Below are 26030 nucleotides of genomic sequence, written 5' to 3' on the forward strand. Positions count from 1 at the left end.
TTAGGTTTTACTTTTTCTTGAGTATATTTCAAATTATTCTGAGCCATACAAAGTCCTCTGTCCCTCAACCTTACCTCTCATTTTAGCTTAACTCTTTTCCTGGTCTTCTTTTTACTCAGCATACTGTCTTGGAGTAGTTATCTCTCCTATGCACATGATGACTCCCAGACCCTTAAATTTGACCTCTGACTCCACCCTGGATTACCACTCTGGCATGTATTCATTCTCACTGTAAATGATGGCTTGAATATTCTACAGCGAATCCACCAAAGTTCAGCCAAGATACAGGAACCATTTAAGGCATTTGGTAACAAAGACAGTGGAAGAAAGAAGTCAGAGAATAGCAACAGCAGGAAGCCACTACTACTTTAGGACTGATGACAGTAAAGAGAAGTTTTAACAAGAATCCAAATCTTAAAGCTGTCGTGGGGGAGCTTAGTCCACAGTGGGATGGGCAGTAAGATGAGGAGCTAGAATATAAATGAGATGCAGCCAACTGCCAGAAATAGAACTATCCACATGCAGGCAGAGCAAGAGAGAAAGAAATACCTTGAGCACTCCTACTTCCTCCTCTTCATTCCTACAAGATAGTTTGGTAAACCCAGATGGCAAGGGAGCCCAGGAAATGTAGTAGGAGAAAAGGCAATGGATCTGAGCATAAATAAGCAAAAACTGGGATTCACAGATTCAAAAATGCAACATAATTTTCATTAAAGTCATTTTGTCTTAACCCTAACACAAGTCTTTTGCTCCTCCAGAGTTCCATGAATGGAATTAGCATTTACACGGATCATCTTGATCACAGTTTAGTTCACCAATAGGTCATCAAGTTTTTACAGTTTTAACTCTGAAATGTTTCTGGAATTGCCTTTTCCTCTTCATCCCTCATCTCCACTGCCAAGGCTTTTGCTTCTACCCTTAATATGTGTCTTCTAGTATCCGTGGAAGGCGTTCTTATTAGCAGCTCCACCTCCACTCTTTCCTTAAATGCCAGCAGAATTATGTCTAGAAAATGAATGACACCCATGAGATTCTCCCACTTGTATTTTAAAAATAGTTACCCATCCCTAAAAGATTAAGTCTTAAGACCTGATGTGGCTTCTGGCCCCATTTTTTTTTCGTCATCATCTATCATCCCTTTGTCCATAGCCTCTGCTAAGTCCCATTACGTGGCTTATAACACCCCTGACTGTTGTACATTTCTCTGTCTTTAAGCATATTATTCTTTTTGCTTGGCTAATCCCTACTGCTTCTAGAGGATTCTGCTCTGATATCCTATTTTCTGTGAAACTTCTCTAAAGCACAGAATCAGTTGTTTTCTACCACTCACTATGCCTGGGCATAACTCCATTTGTATTTATCTTTCTATATTCAAAATACATATATAACATTTATTCCCAATCAGACTGTTTAATTTTCAAGGGCAAATACTGTGTTTCACTTACCTTTCTATCACTAGACTGTGGTAACATGCTAGGCCTATTGTAGATACTGCATAAATGCATACTGATTGAAGGAAGATGCATTTCAGGTGTTCATATGATCCATTAAGATAGCTCTACTCTGATTATACGGGTGTGTTTGTATGTGCATGTGTATGTTTGTTGTTATTGTATTTTGGTAAATATTTGACAAAGATTCTGCTTATTTAAGTGATTTAAACACAACTACGAAAACACAGAAACTTAACTGTACAAAACTATTATCTAAAACAAAAATAATATAATTATAAAATAACAAATACAATTGGTTACAAATTTTCAAATAATTTCAATTTTCCAGTGTCAGTGTTCCATTTTTAAGTTAATATATATATTTTTAATTTAACATATACTGCCCAAACTCATTCTTCCATGAAAAAGTGAAAAGTTGATGAGGTGATGGATGTGTTAATTAGCTTGATTGAGTCTGTTTATAATGTGTATGTAGATTAAAACATTTCATTGCACTCCATAAATATACACAATGATTATTTGTCAATTACAAATAAAATTAAAACTTGATATTTTAATTTGTATTGTAGCATTCTTATTTATTTATATTCCACCATAAATCTGTAGTATATGCCCAACTCCATTGTATTTACAATGATTTTCTACTCTCTCCTGTATTAAAATAATGTGGTTTGGAATTAATACAAAGATGAGATTCTACAAATAGTGTATTGGGAAATTTTAGTTTTATAGTTAATTCTAAACTATTTAATTTTAATATAAATATTATTACTTTTTTGACCATCATTTAAAAATATGACTAATAATTTTTAAATCTAAATGAGAGAAATATTTATAAAACATAAAAGACACAGGTGGTTAGCACCTAATATAAACTATTTTATTAAGAAAATTAGTAGAAAAAATTCAAAAATTCGAAGAGGCAATTCTCCCACAAACTCAGTCACACATACACAATTACAAATGTTTAATAAATATAAAAAGTTTCACAACTTCACTAAAACTTAAGGGGATGTAATTTAAATGGTTTGGCATTTTAAACCACCACATAAAAAATAAATTAAAAATAATATTATTTAAAATAAAATCCAGCATTTAATGTGAGCACTCCACTCTGACCATATCTACGTTTCCTGACTTTTTATACAAGTGTTCCTATTGTGACCCCTTACAGTCTCTAATGTAAAGTGAGTTCTGTCAAAAGTCATTAAAAATAATCATTTCAAAGGGAAAGCACAGAAAAAATATCAAAAGTAAGTATACTAAATTCTGTGACTGTATAATATGTTTAACATAGTAGAATTAAAGTGGCTAAGATAAAATATAAATATTTAAAATAATTGAATGTTGAATGAGGATGTAAAGTTGCATCATATGTTAAAAACAAAAGTGAACATTTTGTACAGAGAAGTGATGGGGTTCTCGATTCTTTTCTTTTGCCTCTTTTCTCTTTGAATTCTGTACTTTTAAATGCAAACATAAAATGTTTAGTCCAAATATAAGGGAGGGAACAGACTGCAGTGTAATTACAATTGGCTAAGAGTTGAGGTTCCTTTATTGAATTCCAAGCGTTTGAATTCTGGCTCCATTGCTTATTAACTGTGTGACTTGCAAAATAATTTAAACTCTCTATGTCAGTTTTTTAATCTGTAATATGAAAATAATATTATCATAATACCTCACCTAGAAAGTTGTTATAACCACTAAATAAATATAAATTCTAAAACATGTACTTAGGTTATAGAGAACACTTAGAAATTGTTAGCAGCTATTGTAATATACAGCATGGTGATTACAGTTAAGAATTCAGAATTATTTACTTGACATTTGATAAGAGGGTGACATTAAGTGTCCTCACCATGTACATACATACACACACACAGTGGTAACTGTGTGTGGTGATGAATGTGTTAATTAATTTGAGTGTCGTCATTTCACTATGTATACACATGTCAAATCATTTCCTTATATATATATATATATATATGCATTTGCCAATTTTACCTCAATGAAATTCGGGGAGGGGGAAGAAAATAAGATTCTCAAGTTTATTAATAGTTAAGGAAACAAAAATTTAAAATTACAATATCATTTCATATTTCATGTTAACTAAATATAAGAAGCCAGATATTATCAAGTATTGGTGATAATGTGGATCTGGGTAAGTGCCGGTGGTAACATAGATGAGAGATACTCTTTGGGAAATGGTGACATATCACCTCATAGGTATAAGAATGTTCCTGACAGCATTTCCATAAGAACAAATCTTGCAAGCAGCTTAAATATCCTTCAACAGTAGAAGAGAATAATTATGATGTATTCAGACAATGGAACTGTCACAGCAGTGAAAATGAAGGAATATAGTTCTATGCTTCGATGTTGATGAATCTCAAAAAGCATAATACTGAGGAAATGAAGCAAGCACAGAAGAATAAATAGAGTATGATTCCATCACTGTAAAGTTCCAAACAGGCAAAACGATGATAGGTGGTAAAACCATACAGAGGATCTAAAAACATAATGAGAAACAGTGAGAAAGGGAGTGCTCTCAGAGATAGACAAACAGGCATCTAATATGCTGGTAAGGTTCTGTTTCATAAACGAGCAGGTACAGGGAGTATGTTTTATTATTTTTATTTCAATTTTTTGTATCATTTTATATATTTCCTATATGTACAATATACTTCACAAGTGAAATGTTTAAATGATGAAAAAAGATCAGCTGTGTTTACTATATTTGAAAACTTATTGCTAACCATTTCTTTGGTTATTTGTAACCATATCAGAAACTTCCTAATATGGATTATATTGAAAGTCAAATATTTTAATACATTATTATACTTACAAAATCTTATGTAGTACCTGTATTTTCTTTTTTAAACATATAACTTAGCAGAAATAGTTTTGTACATCTTATTAGATGCCACATGATTAGAGAATATAAAATATTAAAAATACAAAGAGTAAAAAACTTGATAAATTCCTATGATTTATGTACCAAGTATGGTGATCAGAGAATTTTAGTGGTCTAGAATTTATTACATACATTTACCATCTAACCGGAAATACAGAGACTATGTGAAACTCACCTAGGTTTTGCATTCCGAGTTTGAATTCTCCCTGAATTGACCTGTTACATCACTACTAAGAAGATGATTATTAATGGCAACTAATTGCCAGGGGTATAATGTGGCATGCGGTGTTTATGAAGGACATACGTTGCATCTTTTTTAATTCCCAGAAATATATATTTTCTTAATATTTATCATTGTATATTCTTAAGAAAATGTCACAAAATCCATAAATTTTCTAGGTATACACCCATATTCATACAGCTTTGCGCACAAAATCAGATTGTTCGAAGACCCCCGAAACTATACATAAACAACTGAATACCCTAGGGAAAAGATTCAAACGAAGGAGATTGTTACTATGATCCTTTAAATATAGTGTAACTGTGTGCTTTGAAACTCCAAAATTGATAAATAACTAACAGTAAAAATTATCTAATTAAAATTTTTGTCTAGATTAACATTCTGACACTGAAACACTTGTCTCTTAGTGGTTACATATTACCCATCTCAAGAGGTGACAAAAAGAAAATGAAACATACATCTTTGGAAAAATACAGTAAAATACCGTCTTTACAATTCTCTTCTACTTGCCTACTTATCTTGGGTTTTGTCTGCCCTTCATGAAATAATTGCCTTTTTATCAATTTATTAGGCATCAAGCTCACATGCAAAAGAAATAGCCTTGGGAGACATGTGAATGTGTGCAGTTGTCATCAAAATTCAAATTTGGTCTAAGAAACACTTACGTTATAAGACAGGTGATGAATTAGAAAGAAGGAAAGATATTTTTGTAAGGAAATGCTTCTCTATAGATCTGAAATCTAAAATATTTCTAAGTAAGTCATTTATGCTCTGAAATTTTGTAATTTCTAAAATGATAGCTATTTTAAGTATCCATTACACTTTTTGTTTTTAGTCAAAGACAGCATTTAACAAGGAAAATACTTGACCCATTGTTGTTAGAGTATATTATGTAAGTATGAAAATACAGAGCTGCTTTTTCCATTATTTCAGTGCTTAATGAAATGGATCCATGCTCAGATCCATTGCCTTTTTATCGGTATTTCTTTTTATCATTTTGTTTTTGACAGTGAAAAATAAGTTAGTAGGTATCATCAAGTTGCTTCTTATTTCTTAAGAAGAAAACTTTCTGCCTAAATTTTTATTTCTGGGCTTTGGGTACAACTTTGGCCAAAGTTGGTGTGGTGTCCAATCAACTGCCCTTGTTGTGTATTATAAAGTGACATTATAACATAGATGGGATCATTGGCTTTGACACAAACCATTGTGAGATGCACAGTTATGCATTTCAGGTATTTGCATTTAGTCAGAAAAGGAGATAAGGGGAGATAGGAAAATATTAAACAACATGTACATTTCATAATTAAATTTCCAAAATAAATGTTGCATCAAGATAATGCAGTCACTTTGAGTGGTTTGGGTAGAGAATGGAAGACAATTTGTGAACTCCAACAACAATAGTGGAAGCAAAAACTCTGAAAATGTGTATTTTCTACCATTCTCAGTTTTTTCTTTTATACCTTTGCTTCTGTGTCTGTTATAACCCACTAGTTACCTCTTTCTCACTCTTGCACATTCTAAAGATAGAGTGCAGTGTTCTCCTGTACTTGAGCTCTCTGCTTCACCTTTTGAAGTCAAGTTTATCTTTTTCTGACTCACCTATATAGTCTGTTTCTGACTCTGAACAAATATATCTAATGAAGTAATAATATTTTGTGGCTTTCACATATAACTGGAAAATCAAATCTCATTACTGAGGCTGACAAGGGAGCCTCAGACTGACTCTGCCTCCCTTTTAACTTTCCTCTTTTCTTGATATTCAGGTCTTTTGTGCAGGTGCGAACTGCTTTTTGCCTAGACTTTAGTTCCTATTTCCAACATCCACCCACAGCCCATACTCTCTGCCTCGATCATTTCTTGATTACTGATCATGACATTTCTGCTGCCTGGAATTTGCCTTCTCTCATACTCTCTCTTCTGCTCCTGGTGAGCATCACATAATCCAAGGTCAAACTTTGATTCCACTTCCTCTTTGTAAGTTTCTCTAATCGCTCCAGTTAGAATCACACTTTCACCTCTGTGCTTTCAAAGCATTCTGTTATTTATCAAGTTGTCTCATAGAAAGATGAATATGTTTGTCTGTTTTCCCAAATAGACTGAGATCATTGAGATCTGAGGCACTGCTTAATCATGTTTACTTTCCCCAGAACCTATGACAGTGACATGCACTTGTCACTCAATGAATGTTTGGTCAGAATATCTGCAGCCTGTTTGCTGGCTAATCTTTGTCAACTGCCTTGATGATTTACTTTGTCTGTATCTTTCCGTCAATTACCTAGAGTTCGTACTCATATCTCTTGGCTTTCTGCTGATCTGGTTGATCTTTCTCTTTTCCTTTACTCTTTGATCTCTTGCCATTTGACACTGTGACAACTTAATATACCTCACAGTCCTCTGCCACCTAATGATAATCCAGGTTCTGCACGCCCAGTAATTACTGCATAACCCTTTGAAGCTGCCAACCCACTTATCAAATCTTATTTGTTCCTGCTCCACAAGGCAGGATAATAATCTAATGTGGAGGTTATTGTCCCCTTTTATATGAGTCTTTCATTGCTTTTGCATATATTCATATTTTTCTGTATATAGGTCTGATTTTTATTTTCTCAGAAGAAATACATTTGTATCCGAAAATGAGTAAAAGTATCATCGTTTTTTCTTTGCTGTGTATTACTAATGATTTTCAAAGTTCTACGGTTAAACTTTAGTCATTCTCGAACATAGATACCTACTGTGGACAATTTGGTTGTGGCAATTAGACCCAAGAATATAAACAAGTTGAAATATTTCACGGTTTCCAGTGAAGCAGCATTGTATTGTGGCAATTTAAAGCAAAAGAGAAGCCCTAAATTGTGGTTCCAATGTGGATTTTTAAACTGCTGAAGGTTAATATTGGAAAACAATTTTACCTCATATACCCATTCCTCACTCCAGCCATGAATATCCATTTGCATAACAATGAAAAATGCTGTTATATGTGACTGGAATATAAACTTTAATTATGGCTGAGAACTACTATCCTTTGAGTATTAATTATAAAGGTTCACCAGTCAAGTAAACAATTATCCATATGGCCAAATATTCATTCACATTGGACACATCTTTTCTAGACTTCATGTTTCTTAATGGGATACATAAAACTGAATTTAGTGTGAAAAAAGTGTATAGTATAATAAATTATAAAATATATATTAATACATTTAAATAAAGTAAAATTTAAAATCCTAACAACAAAGGTACCAACTGGTACCACCAACTGAAAAATGCTTTAAACAAAGAAGCTGTATATGAATAACTCTTATATATATGAAAAGAAAAAGGAAAGCATCCCAGTAGAAACATGGAAAAAATTGATATAAATAGGCAGTTTATTGAACAAAATATTTGATATTCCAAAAAGCACATAGAAATATGTTCAGTGTTGGGGCCGGGCACGGTGGCTCACTCCTGTAATCCCAGCACTTTGGGAGGCTGAGGCAGGTAGATCATGAGGTCAAGAGATTGAGACCATCCTGTTCAACATGGTGAAACCCTGTCTCTACTAAAAAAATACAAAAAATTAGCTGGGCATGGTGGCGCATGCCTGTAATCCCAGCTACTCAGGAGGCTGAGGCAGGAGAATTGCCTGAACCCAGGAGGCGGAGGTTGCGGTGAGCCGAGATCGCGCCATTGCACTCCAGACTGGGTAACAAGAGCAAAACTCCATCTCAAAAAAAAAAAAAAAATACATTCAGTATTTTAGAATTTGAAATATGGAAATTAAAACAAGGTGCCATCTCATAACCATTCTATAACTTTACATTTTAACAAATTACCACAAGTTTTGCAGCTTTGAACATCCCCTATTTATTATTTCAGTTTCTATAGATTAGGAATCTGAGCATGGTGTGGATGAATTCTTTGGTCAGCATCTCACAAGGCTGAAATCACAGTGCCTGTGGGCTGTGTTCTCATCTGAAGGTTTGACTAGAGAAAAGAGCCACTTTTGGGCTCCTTCATGTTGCTGACAGAATGTATTCCCTTGAAGCTATGGAATTCACTGATGCTTGCTCCTTCAATGACAGACAGACAGACAGACACACCCACACCCACACCCACACCCATACCCCAGGGGATTGGGTGGAAGATAGAGAGAGAGAGAGCTCTTCCTTGCTCCTTCAATTCTCCTTATTCTCCTCAATAAGGTCCCCTGGACCTTATTTTAAAAAATTCAGCTACTAGATGGAATTCACCCAGAATAAATTTCTTTTGATGAACTTAAAGTCAACTGACTAGGAATTTTGATTGCACCTGAGTTGGACATATGTCATCTAATGCAGGGATGGACATCTCATTCATATTGCCATGCTTTGTTGGTCAGGAACATCTTGCAGATTTTACCCACATACAAGGGGAGGGGAGCTGAGGTTTGGATGATTCTTGGGGGCTTACCCTAAGATGTGTTCCCCACACTCTTTTATGGGCAAACACTTAAGAAGCTGATGACAGTCAGTCCAGTTTGAGAGAAATTTGGCAGCCTATAATAAAGCATACCCAAAAACCCAGTAATACTATGCATAATAATGTGTCCAAGAGACATGTGGCTGTGTTTCTTGCATTATTGGTTTTAATAATGAAAAATTAAAAATAAACTTTAAATCTTCATGAGTAGAATACTAGATGAATAAATTTGGTATATACATATACAATGAACACTTTTACTCTACAGCAGTGACATCAATGAGCTAGAGCCTCATATGCTAATATGGATACATCTGAAAAACTTAAATAAACAATGCGAACTGCAGAAAAAGGCCATTTGATACAAGTTACGTTAAAGTTCAAACATGTAAAATGGTACTATGAAGTGTGGATGCTATATATATTACACAGTAAAAGAATAAAGGAAGCACAGAAATAATAAACAGTGGTATTAACATCTGGAATTTAAAAGGTGTGAGCTTTCTGTGAATGTGGAATAAAATATAGGTTTATCAATTGAAAAAACATCAATCGTAGTTGTATACTTTTATTTTTGTATTTCAATGAGAATCTAATTTCAAAGGTTAGTCCAGGATCTTTCTGTTGTCTGTTCCACTGAGATAGTTTTCAAACTTTAATCTGGAATTTTACAACTCTTAGAAATAAGCCTCAGGGGACTGATAAGGAAACATTCATAAGTTGAAAGTGATTCACCTATGGGTTCCTTATAAAAATATTCTTAATGCCATTAGACTTATAGCTGACTTTTATGTCTGATTTTTTCTGTCATTAAACTTGATAAACGTGCTTCAAAAAAGTGTACTGTTAAGGTTTAGGAATATGGTAATTATTGGTATTTATATATTATCTAAATTAGTATATTGTCACTAAATACTACTAGTATTACTATAAAAGTAATAATAGTTTAATATAATGTGTCCAACATTTTATGTTCAAGTTTTATGTTTCTATTATTTATGATTACTTAGGGTAAATATTTTTAAAGGTATATATGAGTTGTCCTTCACAGAAATAGAATGGAAATTATATTAAAAGTTATATCTAATCCATACCAAATTTAGGAATGAAAATGAGGACAAGAAATTAAGTGTGAAAAGAATCTGGGCTTTCTGAAAACATTATAATCAAAATAATCTTTTGGTAAGTAAAGCAATAAGTGAGACTTTCCTTAAAGAGCTTACTCACCTGTAACCTAGGAGAGTACAATGCTGAATCAGCATCTGACAAAATGTGTGCATGTGCCTGGGTGTGTAGTGTGTGGGTGTGTGTGTGTGTCTGTGTGCCTGTGTGCGTACATGTTGGGTTTTTTAGGTTGAAGGTCAGCTATGTCTGTTGGTCAATGGAAATACAGATTTATGCAATCAAATTGTCAGTTCTATATCTTTTTCTAGTATGTCCTAGTATGTTATATATAGCACATATTTATAATAAATAACCCAAGATTAAAACTATATACCTAAGTAGAAGGGATATATATTCTGCCTCTGAGGAACCTTGAAGGAGGAATGTGTTAGTTGAAACTCAATGTCACGGTGTGATTTAGGCTCTCCCTGGATTTCCAAGTGTTGCTAAATTTAGTTCATTCTAACCAGGAGAGGCTGAGGCATGCTATTTCTCTGCTGATCTCCAAACAGCTGCTGCTGTTCACCAATCTAATTTAAAATATTACAACCTCATTTCACACCTTGAATTTGTCTTTAAAAAGAGTAATTTATTTCCAGTAGCTTTTTTTAGAAACCTACATTAGAGCCTTTATAATATGGTTCAGTTTTTTAGAGTTTCTGTTCTTTTGAATGGTGTCTCTTGGGTTCTCTTGAATGCATTACACGTCATCATGCAACTATTCCAGGTCAGAATTTGTTCTTTTTTTTTAAAAAAAAACATCATTCTTTGGTTTTAAAAACTATTACATGTTCCCCCCACCCCATATAGGCCACGTAGCACAGAGTAGACCAATTTCATTAATCAATCAGTTATTTTGTAATTCTGTAGATAAACTTCTATTAATTGAAAATAAAATCATACTTGTAATAACAGCCCCGTCTTTCAGCTCAGTCATTTATTACAGTACTGATCCGTGGCCTGTTACGAATGGGGCTGCACATCAGGACATGAGCAGTGGGCCAGGGAGCATTACTGCCTGACCTCTGCCTCCTGTCCGATCAGCAGTAGCATCAGATTATCATAGGAGCACAAAACCTATTGTGAACTGTGTATGTGAGGTTATGTACTCTTTTCTTTTTATTTTGAGACAGAGTCTCGCTCTTTCCAGTCTGGAGTGCAGTGGCATGATCTCGACTGACTGCAACCTCTGCCTCCCAGGTTGAAGCAATTCTCCTGCCTCAGCCACCTGGGTAGCTGGGACTACAGGTGCAAGCCACCATACCCAGCAATTTTTTTTTGTATTTTTAGTAGAGACAGGGTTTCACCATGTTGGCCAGGATGGTCTCGATCTTGTGACCTCGTGATCCGCCCACCTTGGCCTCCCAAAGTGCTGGGATTACAGGCTTGAGCCACTGCGCCTGGCTGGTTATGTACTCTTTATGAGAATCTAATGCCTGAGGATCTGAAGTGGAACAGTTTCATCCCAAAACCATCTCCTCCACACTATAAGCACCTGCCTCCACCCCCTGCCCATAGAAAAATTGTCTTTCATGAAACCAGTCCCTGGTGCCAAAAATGATTGGGAACTGTGGATCTACAATAATAAATATTGTGGCAGGCACTAAGTGGCTTACACAAAAGATTTAATCTTCCTGAGATCATTTGTATTATCCTTTTGCTTACCATGAGAATCAAGCATAAAGAATTTAAATATCAAAGTGACAGTTTTAAGACAGATTAAGCTCCAGAGTTACCTTACTGAAAAGTCACCTGCTAACCAGTTCAGAGTATGTGGCTGAATTACGTATGTTTAACCCTGCTAACTGCATATAATTCTATCGGTAATATAAAACTATTAAAAGATACCAGATGTGGAAATCATATGCAGATAGACTTCTAGAAATGGTATTGTAAGGCGGGTTGCCTCACCAAGAGCACGGACGCACACATATGTCCAGTGCGTCCTCCCCTTTCCTCGCCGGGAGCTTGGACACACCCCCCTCCCTCACCGGGAGCTTGGACACCTCCCCTTCCCTCGCTGGGAGCTCGGACACATCCCCCCTCACCGGGAGCCCGGAAAAAAAGCCCCGCCAGGACCTACCCGATACCATTTTGTCCCATCCGGGCCCCACTACCTGCCTACCATTTTGTCCCATCCGGGCCCCACTCCCCACCTACCATTTTGTCCCATCCGGGCCCCACTCACCTTGGGCACAACCAATCAAACGCCTCCACTCCCTATAAAACCCCACGTCTGAGAGGAGTCCCTGCAACTTCTCCGGCCCCTCCTGTCGGACTGCAGAACCTCAGCCGGGAGCCTGAATAAATTCCTTCGCATTGGATCTTCTTGTGCTGGCCTCAGTTTCTTCTCTTTAAGCTCAGCAAGAACAAACCTTACAAGTATCTTGGTTTTAGTGCAGATAATGAAATAAAGGGAGCTCACTGCTAATGAGTCAGGCAAGATGTGATAAAGGTGTGAAGCAATTCAATGACCAGAGTGATTAAAACAGAATATATTCTGCTTGGAGAATGTCATGTGAAGTTTATACCAACTACCATTTTTATGATAAATTTAAAGAATAATAACATTTCAAAAACTTCTTAAACTCACTTCTAAAAGTGTTTACAATTTACGGTTTAAACATCCCTATTCATGTGTAATTTTTTTAAAAGCAAAGCACGCGTAATATTCTATGAAGCAGAAAAAGGCAATATTTTCTATTTTAGTACTAGCAACAATACAGAAAACAAGTGAGAAAATGACATTGTAAATGTTTCTTTGTGGTGTATTTGGTGATCCAGTATGTACATGAAAGGTTTAAGGCAGTGATTTTAGAAGAAAATAAAACCATATACAGCCAAAATACGTATTTTTCCATTGGTGACATCTATGCCTGCGTAAATTGAATCCAGCTCTCTGTTTTTATACTGTGGATTTACTGCAAATATTATTTGTTTATCAGTGCAGACATCAAATATTGTTGGTAAAATGGTCCCTTGCGTACTTCAGTAGTGATTTTCCTTAGGCAGTTTTGTGCTCTGTCTTAAGGTTGTATAACAGCATTAGAGTAGATTATTTTCCAGGGATTAAAGATTTGAAAGATACTAGTTCCATGCCAGAAATCATCAGTTTCCAGGGAGTGCTTGTTGTTGAATTTATTGTTTATTAATTAATAGAAAAAAATTGTATAATTGGTAAGCACGTGAATTCCTAATTCAATACAAAGTCAGAATATGTATTATATCATAGATTCCTTGGGAAAGGAGTTTTAGTTAGAAATTTTTTTTTGGTAAGTTTCTGTTTTCTTAAGCTGGGGATGGAAAATGAAGATAAATTTATCCACTTGGAATAATCAACATTCTAGGAAATATCTGTTTCTGTTGAAAAAGCCCCAGGTCAGACGGATCGAGAAAGCCATTCAAGAGCATTCTTCCTAATTGGCATTCTATCCTGGCAAGGAAGGAAAGAGTTAGGCTTTATTCATAGTCCTTTTTCTCTGCTTCATTTGGGCTCATATTTATATTAGGAAAATCTTTATAAAAGACATAAACAAATATAGCAAAATTACAAAACATTGCCTATAAAATGAATCTTTTCTCTTTCTGGATTTAGAAACTTTTTCTTTCTCCAGTGTACTATGCTTGATTTCTGTTTTATAATTTTTGACTTTCAGTGTTTCAGCTATTCCTCTCTGTAAAGGAAGAAAACTCAGATTAAATATTCATACTCAATTCCCAAAGGCCTTATTCTTCACTTCAGAGGGAGATGAGAATTGATAAACAATATGTACCTGGCCATATAATGTAAGAATGGTAAATTAAACACACACACACACACGAACACACATACACACACTTCTTTGAGCACATGCCAACATGTAAAAATGGTAACAGTAATAACAAATTACGAGTTAAACACACACACACACACACACACACACACACACACACACACACACATACTTCTTTCAGCACACGCTAAAATGTAGTAATAATAACTGGAATAGTAACAGTATTTTAATTCCTTTTTGTATGTGTCAAATGTTGCCCGAAGTACCTAGTTCTAATTACTAGTGCATAGCAAACTACCAATAATTAGTGCTGTAAAATAATTGCTTTACTGTGTTTATAGATTTGGTAGGCCAGGAATTCAGAATGGGCAGAGCAGAATTGGCTCGTCTCTGTTCCACGGTATCCTGGTAGCTCAGCTGAGAAAACTTCAAGGTTCGAGAATGGGGCTACTAGACAGACAGCTTGGGCTGGAATCATCTGAAGGTGTCTTTACTCATATTTGGGGGCAGAAGCAGGCTTGACTGGGATTCAGCTGGGCTGTTGCCTGGTACACTTATACATGGCTTCTTCAAGTGATCTCTTCACATTAATTAGTTTGAGCGTTTTTAGGATATGATGGCAAGCTTCCAAGAACAAGTATCCCAAGAAAGAAAGGCTGAAGTGTGTGACAGTTTAGGATGTATATGCAGAAGTCGTATAGCATCACTTCTGCTGTAAGCTGTTGCTTCAGAAAGTCACAAAGGTATTCACAGTGCAAGGGAGGAAGCCACAGACACCACCTGCTGAAAAAGTATAACAGTGTTCCTGAAGATGATGTGAGATGAAAGATACTGTATCATCATTCTTGGAAAATACAATCTATCAGAGCACTTTACATTCAGTATTTCATAATGAGGAGCTCCTACCCCCATACCAATCCCCATTTTCACTTAACTTGCCAGTCTCAATTCCAAAAGATGTTTTAAAATCATATGTGAAAAGAAAGAGAATAGAAAATTCACTTGAAGCAACTTTCTTCACAAGAATAAAATAATAAACCAAATTCATAATCTTAACTTTAAAAAGATACAGTATACAAAGCTTGCTATACTTCCCTCTTTGCGTCACCAAAGGTTTCCCTTGAATTTTTTCTTTTAGATTTTTTTGTGTCAGCAGAGCCCAAAAATAACACAATTATGAATTTTATATTAAGCCACCCACATACTCTTCTAGAAGAGTTAGCATTTTCAGTCTTTTCCCCCCATATATGTACTATATATGTATGTCCAATTTCAATTCTACTAATAAAAGCAATACTACTTGTAAAAGCAAAGAGAAAATAACCATTATCGAGAATCTCTTATTTGTTATATATTATGCACATGCTATTTCTTTAAATGCTAATGTTCTGTGAAGTGGGTGGCATTGTCTGCTTTTCATGAGAAAGGAAATTGAGGCTCAGGTAGATTTAATGATTCACCACACAGCGAAGACACATAGCTCAGAAATTGAACGAGGATGTAGGTCTGTCTGACTCAAATGTATGAGAATATGATTATTTGTCCTCTAGATTCTTTACTCTATATATTAATAATTAAAAACCAGCTGATTGTTATAGTTCTAAGTTAATGAATAGCAATATGCAAAAATATTGGCTTTGAACTCTGCTATTTTTACTACATGTCTTTAGTGAGATTTCTTCACTACATTTTTATGTAATTTTTTCTTAACTTCACACTGTTACTTCCCTCTTCCCCTATCATTTCCTCCTAACTCAACTCTCAGCTCATCACTAAGACTTACACATCACTGAGAAAACAGAAGTAATCAACCAGAGATCTTCCATTTCCTAAACACAAAGTCCACAAAACTACTTGCATCTGTATCCATCGTTAAGATTAATTTTGCCCTCACATACTTTCTGGGACTTATCTCCCCCTCTTTTCTCAGGAGTTTAAAACACTAGTCAGCTTTTCTTTCCTGAAGTTTGAACCAGTCTCACTAATAAACATTTCTTGTTAACTTTAAAATCGATTCCAGTAATTTCTACAAGAAAAAAAAAGTTTCTTGATTTCACATGTTTCTCTAGAGAGCTACTTCTGTCTCTCTACTTGTCATAATCACACTCTCCGAGGGTTGATGAGTCAGTCTTCACTTCCTGTAATCAGTTTCACCATGCCACCTTTACTAACTTGCCCAGCTTCAAAGAAATTGCTATTGCTAAAGTCGTAAGTGACCACCATGTTACCAGTGGATGCTTCAATTGTCATCTTTGTTTGATTACTCAGAAAGTTTTGAAAAGTGTCTTCTGTTCTCTCCAGGAGGGATTATTTTCTTTCTCTTCTGTTGTCTCTTTTGACACCATATTCTTTCAGTTGTTGATAGGGGCGGGGTGGGGTAGATGAAGTAGGGGAGGACTTTCTCACCTCTCATCTCTTAATATTAGAACTTGTCTTCTCAGAGCATTGTTCTCTGTGTCTTTCTTCCACTACACTCTTGCCTCATATGTGCTGGATAGTGTATATTTTCCCCTTCATATCCTCCCTTTATCTTTATCTTGAGCCTCTGTGCCTCATGAGATTGTTTGAAATTGGTAAGACTGATCAGTGGTGGTCTGTGTCCTCAGGTTTATGGTGAGGTTTGGTCAGTGCGAGGCGCTGGAGGAGAATGGAGACTTGGAGAAGGATAACATTAGGGAATGCATTACTCTACCTCATGCCTAGCTAAGTCACTCAAAAAAAAAAAAATGTGTCCTGTTTTCAAAGGAAATTACTCGTAAGTCCATTTTGTGCAGCTCTTGACAGAATTCCTGGTACTGGGTAATTTATAATAAACAGAAATGTATTGTGTAACAGTTCTGGAGGCTGGGAAATCCAAGATCTAGGTGCCAGCATCTGGTGAGGGCCTTCTTGCTCATTGTCACATGGCGGAAGATGGAAGGCAAAGGGCCAAAGGAGGCGGAACTTGCCCTTTTATAATGTCATTAATCCTATTCAGAAGGGTGGAGCCCTCCTGGCCTAAATACCCCTCAAATGTCCCACTTGTTAATATTGTTACAGTTGCAATTAAATTTCAGTATCAGTTTTGAGGGGGACAGATATTCAAATCGTAACTGCTCCTATCAAGTGACCCTCTATGTACAGCTACTCTGGGGTTTGTTAGCTAAAACATCATTAGTCCCTTCAGGAGGTTCAGTACGTTTCCTGCTATTGCTAGTCCAGGATACTGCATCAGTCTCTAATAGCTTTCCTTACCTGTCTACATTTCCTAAATGATCTTTTCATTAAAGTCTTAATTACAGATTTTAGGTGTACCATCTGTTTCCTGCTGGGATCCTGACATGTGGGATCCTTCACTAGGAAACAAACACCAAGATGGAGATGGGGATGCAAACACATATCAGATCATTATTCTTATGAAGCATAAAAAGGGGGGAAAAGCAAGCAGAGTTTGCAAGGAAAGCTTTCAGATTGTAATACAAAACTGACACTTGTGAAGAGAAGAGGATATGCGGGGTTGGTCAGAAATAGCCTCAGACCCCAGTGCAGATCTAATGAAGTCTCAGCCAGCCCACTGGGGAGCAGTGGAACAACTATGGACCATTTAAAGGGTCTCCACTGGACAGAAATACCATGGTCCTAGCACATCCATCATCTTATTGTTAGTGATTCTTGTCTGGGAAAGGTGTGACCTTAGTTCAAAATCTAAGTTGACTTCTGAAGACAAGAAGAAGTACAGGCTGTCAGAAGTACAGACTGCTAATTGCAGTCTTTGCCCTTGAATGGCAAGTTCTATCTTGACGCAGAGCTCAGGGGCACAGCTTCTTTGTCACCACATCAGGTAAACGGCCATTCCCAATTCTTGAAATATCATCTATGCAGGAAACTCATAATATTATACCTCTTATCTTAGCTCTAAGCTTAACTCAAAATCTCGTAGATTCAGATATATTCATTCAATTCAGATATATGATAATCATCTCAACTTTAATACATCCCAAAGCAACATAGTGATTTGTCCATTGTCATCAATCCTGGTTCCATTCTAGTATTTAAAAATTGCATAAATTCTACGCATCCATTTCCTGCACTCAAATGAAAATACAGGAGTCACCCTTGATCCCCTCCTTCTGCACAGAATTTATCCTTTGCATTATCAAGTCCTGCTTCAAAAATATGTCTTGAGTTCTGTTTTTAACCTTGATCTTAATTGCCATTCCTTAAAGCCACCAGCTCTCACACGATATTGGAATAGCGTCTTAAATGGTCTTCCCTCTTCCATTCTTGTCCTATTCACATCCATTGATTAAAGTGGACTTCTTCAAATTTAAATCAGTCATGTCAATCTCCTGCACATAAACACTTCAATGGCTTCATAATTTGCTTATGATAAATTATACTGTCCTTATCATGGCCTCAAATAATCTCAGTTATGTAGCTCTTTTTAATGTTTCCAGCCTAATCATGTGCTCCTCTACTTCTTGCTTACCAGGATCCAGTCATAACTAACTTCTTTAAAGATCTTATATTTGTAGTTTTTTTCTTTGCTTCTACGTTTCCGCTCAGAATGTTTTTAATCTTCACGCAAGTTTACAATTACTTAACTTTTATTACTTAGTTTAAATAAACCTTGTTCTCTGAATCTCTTAAATGAAATCAAGACTTCCTGTTGTAGTACTGTAGTTTGTTGCCTGTTTTCATGTAACTTATCACAGTTTGCATTTATTTGTGGGTGTAGTTGGTTTATTTATTGTAGCTCTTTCCTCCTAAACAAGATTTAGTAGCTCAGGTATCATATCTGTTTAACATAACACTCTATCCCCACTGTTTGGCATGATGCCTTGCATCCCGTTCATTGGGTCTCAAATGTAGACTTCTTTTTATGGTTAAATGAACAAACAATTATAAACCAACCTATAGATTTTATATTCCATGTAATTTCATCCTACTTTTTCTTCAGAGATTCTATCATTATTATTTTGGCTCTCTATCCTTTCCTATCAATAGGATTTTTTTTCCATTGGATATCTTACAGTTTGAAGTTTATGACCCTTGAGACCCAGTATACATGTATTCTTCAGTGTGTCTTAACGTTTATTAATTTCTTTTCAGTGATTGAAGTCATGGCACACTGACTTCTAATAATTACTTATAAATCTACACTTAATGTGACTAACAGATAACACATCCAACCCAATGGATTGATTTATCTAGATATTACCTAATGGCTTCTTCATGAGGAGGTTGATTTCTCCCCTAAATACAGAGATTGTGTTTTAGCCCATGTACAATGGCTCAAAGAGCCTTCTTCAACTCTTTCAATGTAATTATTTCCTGCTACAAACTAAGCAAAGTGGCACATCCACTGACTAGAAGAGAAAGCCAGAATTAGACTGCTTGCTAAAAGCCAGCAAAGTGGATCCCTCCTGATACTCATTTTATGAACCTAAAGAAAGACTTCTGCAGGGGAACACGGCATTTCTGAATGCACCGTAGGGAATCTCAGCTGAATATTGTCACATTCTTTTCTACCCGTTTATGAAGAGGCAGAGATTATAAGAACATACTGCCATCAATTTCATTACCTTCTGAGGCATGAGATATAGCTGTGCTTCCATATTTAAAATTATACATGAAACCTTTCTCTTTTCATAGACTTGTGTATGTCAGTTCAACTAGTAAACATATTTGACTAAAGAAAAATTCTTCACCTGTACCCCACCCTTATTTTTACTATTTAGCTACATGTTCTATCACATGATGAGAGTTAGAACCGTCAGAATTATGTTAACCAATGGCTATGTATTCAAAGCATTTTGGTATTGCAGGAAACCAAATCAAAGAGCCAAAGTAAATTTACTTTGAGCCCCTCAGAGATACCATTATTCTGTAAATACCACTTGTCAAAATGCATATAGGGGCAGATCAATTCAGAGAGCTGTTCTTGTTATAGAAAGTGAGGACCTAAATTGACTAGGTCATGCTAAATTAAAGAAAGGTAGTGATTTTGTTACATATTGATAAATGATTTAAAAATATACTTGGTGGTCATGTGTAAGCGTTGTTATGGTCAGTCGGTTAACTCACATTACAAGGCATCCCTTGGGAATGATGCTTATTTATATGGAGTTACTTATATTTAAAAAATTCACAAAATATTCGAAATAACGCCATCCATTTGCAACTCTAAAAGCTTTGTACCTGAAAGTGCAATTTCTCCTCCTCGTCCTACTTTCTTCTTCTTCCTCTTCTTCCTCCTCCTCCTCCTTTTGTTTTAAATGTCCATTCAGTTGAGGAAAATGGATGTAGTCCCTAGGAAAACGGAAGCCCAGAGTGACTTCTGTTCTCGTCTCCTTTATGCACCGTTTTCTGTTACCCAACTTCGAGTCCTCCTAATTAATTCTTCCACTCAACCTTTGTTTTATGATTAACAAGGAAATAAGTGAATTCATTCAAGAAATATTTATTGACCTGAGACTATAAACCAAGCATCCTTCTAAACACTCGGAAAACAGTAATGAACACATGAACAAAAAGTCCTGCCCTCCACGGGGCTTACATCATGCAGTGTAGCACAGGCTGGTGATACAGAATCTAATATATAGGATGGATGAAAATCAAGGGCAAACCTAGCACTTTTAGTTGCTTTGGTTTTTCTGTTAAATTCCATCAGGGCTCAAAAGAATTTATGTTTCCTCTAATTGTAGTGTGTGGAGACAAATGTTAAATAATACATATAAGTGAAGTGTTTGATGTTAAAATGTTATATTCAAATAAATACAAAACTAATGAAGGGATGGTGTGTGTGTGTAATTTTAAACTGAATAACCAGGTGAGCCTCGACACATGAGTAGCATTCCTGTACAGACCTAAGGATGTCAGTTCACCATTTTAAGTTTGAATTTCTCATAATTAACGAGGGGATATTTTTCTTTTCTTTTCCCTTTCTCTCTCTCTCTTTCTTCTTTCTTCCTTCCTTCCTTCCTTTCCTTCCTTCCTTTCTTCCATCCTTTCTCTTCTTTTCCTCCCTCCTTCCCTCCCTCCCTCCCTCTCTCTCTCTCTCTCCCTCTCTCTACCCTCTCTCTGTCTTTGTTACAAGACCTCACTCTGTCACTGAGGATGGATTACAGTGGTGCAATCAAAGCTCACTGCAACCTCTACCTCCTAGGCCCATGCAGTCCTCCCACCTCAGTAGCTGGGACTACAGGCATGTGCTACCATGCCCAGCTAATTTTTGTATTTCTAGTAGAGGCAAGGTTGGTACATGTTTCCCAGGCTGGTCTAGAACTCCTGAGCTCAAGTGATTTACCCATCTCGGCCTCCCAAAGTGCTGGGATTATAGGCATGAGCCACTGTGCCCAGCTGGGGATTTTAATTAATTTCAGATCAGATAGCCAGGTAGAAAGGTAAAATTAAGACTTAATTATTACAATTATAGTTTACTAATTAACTTGTTGTTGGTAATTTGTGAGACAGTCCTCCAGAATCATCCTGGTTCATGACCCTCCGAGGAGACCAAGGGGGTTTGGGAAGTGACCACGTTAAGAAAGGGAGAGCACTCAGGGAGCGAGTTAAGACGCTATCACAACAACGCAAGTGAGAGAGACAGGAACGAAATGAAGACACTGACCTTTCAGAAACGTAAGAGTGATCAGGTTTCTGGTTTTTTATTTTAGTCCTTTTGTTGTATCTTTTTCCCCGAGGATAATTATTTAGTATTAAAATTCCTTCAAAAACAACCCTTTGCTGGTTTCTCTTATGGATGTGTGCTCCAGTAAACTGTATTTACAAAAACAGGTGGTGGACCAAATTTGTTCCCCGATTAGTTATTTGCCTACCCCTCTCTAGTTTACGTGGGTCTCCTATCCTTAATACATAGCTTCCATATTAAAATTATCTTTTTAGCACAAGAAACTTGTGGATTTGCAGCTAACATGGTAGCATTTCAGGTAGTGAGGAGGAGGAAAAGAAAAAAACGTTAAAAGAGCACTTGCCAGCAACTGTTTCCTCTAATAGAACTTTTCTATATGCCTCGCCAACATCTACTTAAATCTCATTGGCCACTCTTCATGCAAGGAACCTGGGAAATGCAGTCATTTAAAGAGATATATTTCCACCATCTTTCTTGTTATCAAATAAGCAAAAAAGAATGGACACTGGGTAGGCTTGGAGCAGTCTGTGCTGTACCTACCAGATTCAGTCACCAGTGTCACTTTCTCCATTTGTCAAAGGGGAGACTGTTAGCGCCTATGTCACAGAGTTGCTTTCTAAAGATTGAATGACCTCATACAGTAACGTGATTAAGAAAGTGCCTTTTGCTAACTGTAAGCTCTCAGTAAAGCTGGCACATTGTTGCATTAGCATTATTTTCATCTTTTGTATGTTTTGATCTTCACTCTATGTTCAGTGCCTAGAAAGCTTTCTGGCAGACAGCAAGGCTCAACAAATATTTGAATGAATATTTGAACAACAAACTGTTGTTATCACCAGTTAAGATTTTTGCATTGTTGGCAATTAAAAACTTATTCTGACTCACCTAATCTTTGACTTTAAAAAAAGTTATTAAAAATTTAATTAGGGCTGGGTGCGGTGGCTCACGCCTGTAATCCCAGCACTTTGGGAGGCCGAGGAGGGTGGATCACGAGGTCAGGAGATCGAGACCATCCTGGTCAACATGGTGAAACCTCGTCTCTACTAAAAATACAAAAAATTAGCTGGGCACGGTGGCGTGTGCCTGTAATCCCAGCTACTCAGGAGGCTGAGGCAGGAGAATTGCCTGAACCCAGGAGGCGGAGGTTGCGGTGAGCTGACATCGCGCCATTGCACTCCAGCCTGAGTAACAAGAGTGAAACTCTGTCTCAAAAAAAAAAAAAATTAATTCACAAATTATAATTGTCTATATTTATAGGGTATAGCGTGATGTCTCGATATATACATACTTCTCTTTTTTGAGACGGGATCTTGCTCTGTCACCAGACTGGAGTGCAGTAGTGCAATCTCTGTTCGTGGCAACCTTAGCCTCCCGAGTTCAAGAGATTCTCCTGCCTCAGTCTCTCAGTGTGCTGGGATTACAGGCATTAGCCACCATGCCTGGCTTTAATCCTTTGTTAAAAGAATATCACAAGCTTCTGGAAGTGACAAGATAGCTGGAGAGTCTAAACCTGACTCATTCCTAGAGAGGAATGAGTATCCAATTATTTCTGTGATGATTTAGGTACAACCATTTTCACCCTGTCATTGAATCACTTCACTCAACATTTAAAGCCCTGGAAGACAGAGTATAATGTGCCAGTGTGACAGAATCATCTGTCTCCCTTTGGTTAGAGGAGGACAGAACACATCATTTCACAGTCCCACCAAAACTGTCTATAACCGGAGAAAGGCAGAGAGTTAGGATGAAACTAGTGTGAAAGATGAAATCAGTAGAAGGAAACTGGGTGGAAGATATATACAAATGTCCATCGCACGCTCCCATTCTCTTTCACTTATGTTGCTTCTCCAAACCTGTAGTTGCCCCTGGGAGAAAAGACAAAAGACATGCAGCAGTTTGGCCTCTGTGAACACATAGATGTCATCATTTTCCCCCATTATATAGCAAACTCTACCATATTATAAAGTGGAGTGCAGGAATCCTGACCCCATGAGACCAAAAAAAAAACAGTTTTTAAAGACAAGGATGACAGGATTTGACAGTGATGTCCTGGGATTGATACTGGAAAACAGTGAAGAGACGTTGAAGAAAGGAAAGTCGCTAAGACCAAATGAGTCTTGTCTGCAGAAGTACGGTGACTTTAAGTAATGACATCTGTATAAATAAGCCTTGCAATGATACCATTTTACAAAAAGTAATTCTCACTAAGTACTTCATTTTCTGTAAAGAATACGGTGCCAATCTGGCTGATTATTGAGCGGTTGATAATAATGTCTGATAAAAATGTTGAAAGCAGATGGTTTTTCATTTTGTTTGCCTTTACAGATATAGCCAGTGAATGTAGGTCCATGACAACCTAGAGATTTATTTTAAAGCATGATTCACAATAGAATCATCTACTGTCATTACACAAGTCTTTCAGACATTTGGAATTGCTTTAACTTGGCCAATCTTTTGGAAGTTTTTAAAATCATATAACCAAAACTTTCTCTTTATTTGATTGCTAGAAGTAAATTATATGACTTCTCCAAAATTAATTTGTATGGTTAGAAATATACGTACTAGTGCTGATGAACGTTCCGTGCAATTATTGGCAGTTTACACTGTAAACCAGCAAATTGTATGTACAGGAAGCTAGAGAGCTTATTTTAGCCTCCTTTAATAATTTACGTGTGTATTTTATATGTTATGTTTACATATTAAAAAATGGATTGGTACAGACTGATAAAAATGATCCCACTGTCTATTCTGGGAATGTGGCGTTTGTAACGCTGAACATAAAAATTTGCATTTATGGAAACTTGCTTTATAAAATTCTCTTCACAATTTCTACTCTTAGTTTATATTATTTAAAAAATATTTAACTAACATTCTACGCCTTGACATTTTTTCCTTTGCGCAATCATGTTAATCTTTTGATCTTGATCCTTTTTTTTTTTTTCAGTTCTTTAACACATTATTGAAACTACAGACATCCAAAGCAGTTTCATGTGGACAGATTGCATATTTTGAAAGCCTGAGGTATTTTATCATGAAACGTGCCGTGTGGAATTTCTGAAGCATAGAGCTCTGCGCGACAGCTGAAGAAAGAATCCCTTACCTGGTATGTGACAGAGCTTCTCAGCACCACCATGACAAACCAGGAAAAATGGGCCCACCTCAGCCCTTCAGAGTTTTCCCAACTTCAGAAATATGCTGAGTGTAAGTATTCATATTGATATTAAGATATGATTTGACATTTGTGCTGGACAATGTATCGTTTATTTATAAGAATGGAGCATAGATCCTGTTCATCATGTAACCGGGCTTTTCTAGGATGCCGGTGATGGTTGTGGGTTCTCCAACCTCTTAAGGAATAAGCGGTGGGGCCACTACAGGTGGACCGCTCCTAACGTGAATATCTGACCCCAAAATGTGCTGCAGAAAGGTGATTTTATTTAGGTAGAGAAAAGAGATGGAAAGGAGAAGAGGAGAAAGGCTTCCAGGAAGAGTGTGGATAGGGATTCCAGAGGGGAAATCCCGGAGGGAGCGCCCACCGTTTGGAAGGGGATTCCAGAAAGCTGGAAATCCCGTGCGCACAGGTGAGGGAGCATGAACTTTTATCCTGGGAGAAACTCCCACCTTCTCCAAGACCCTGGGCCGATGAAAGGAGTTCCTTAGAACTTCCGCTGGAGTGATTGACTTTTAGTTTCTTCCCGCGCCCGCAAAGTTCAGACATAAACCGTTGAATCTCCCGGATGGAGAGAGATGGGAGGGGGCATGGCGCCGGGGAAATTCTTGCCCTTAAAGCTATGCCCCCCTCATGGGCCCGGAAAGAGAACACATTCCCTCAATCGCGGGAACAGATCCAGGTGTGCCTTTTGTGTTTACAAGTCAGGTTGACTTGAGACTACCTTTTTGACTGGAGAGAAAGGAAAAGGCAAATTAAATCAAGTATTACGTGGTGAAGGAAAGGAGCTAATATGTTAGATGTTAAGCTTGAAAAACGCTCTAGCTGGAATGGAAATAAAGCAGAGGATGAGACAGACCGGCAAAATGGAGAGTGGTGATACAGTAACAGACAGGGAGAAGGGCAAACAGGTGCGGAGGGTGAGCAGGAAGGAGGAGGAGGAGAGGAAAGCAATGCTGTGCTTGAGACAGTGTGGTCTGACTCACAGGTATGAGGAGGGAGGGAGAAGGGAGGGGTGTTTGTGTCCCTGTGTGTGTCCCTGTGTGTGTGTGTGTTTCTGTTTGTTAACCTAGCGCTTCAAAAGAGAGTAGGAAGTAGGGAGTCAAAGATAAAATATGGAATTAGATTCAGAGGTTGTAAAAGAAAGAGGTGTCAGGACCACACATTTTTAGTGTGTGCACTGATACAAATGACAAGCTATGATCATTCACTTCACAGTAAGTTTATTTAAAAATATCGTTTCTT

At 36.8% G+C, this 26030-nt stretch overlaps 1 protein-coding gene across 10 annotated transcripts in view; it reads left to right on the forward strand.

Annotated features, from left to right (window-relative positions):
* The window catches only part of DGKB (diacylglycerol kinase beta), an 812604-nt gene that overhangs the window by 107670 nt on the left and 678904 nt on the right, over positions 1–26030 (forward strand). For 6 of the 10 annotated variants that reach the window (XM_064380339.1, XM_064380340.1, XM_064380343.1 and 3 more), the window contains exon 1: positions 24663–24817. In XM_064380339.1, the coding sequence (XP_064236409.1) occupies positions 24748–24817 (70 nt within the window). In that variant the 5' untranslated portion in view covers positions 24663–24747. Of the gene's footprint in view, positions 1–24560; positions 24818–26030 lie in introns of those variants that run through there. The other 4 variants (XM_064380347.1, XM_064380346.1, XM_064380345.1 and 1 more) reach the window with 2 other exon arrangements.

This window comes from Aotus nancymaae, unplaced genomic scaffold (genome assembly GCF_030222135.1).
Source record: "Aotus nancymaae isolate 86718 unplaced genomic scaffold, 86718_ANA_hifiasm-v0.15.2.pri h1tg000025l, whole genome shotgun sequence".
NCBI lineage: Eukaryota > Metazoa > Chordata > Mammalia > Primates > Aotidae > Aotus > Aotus nancymaae.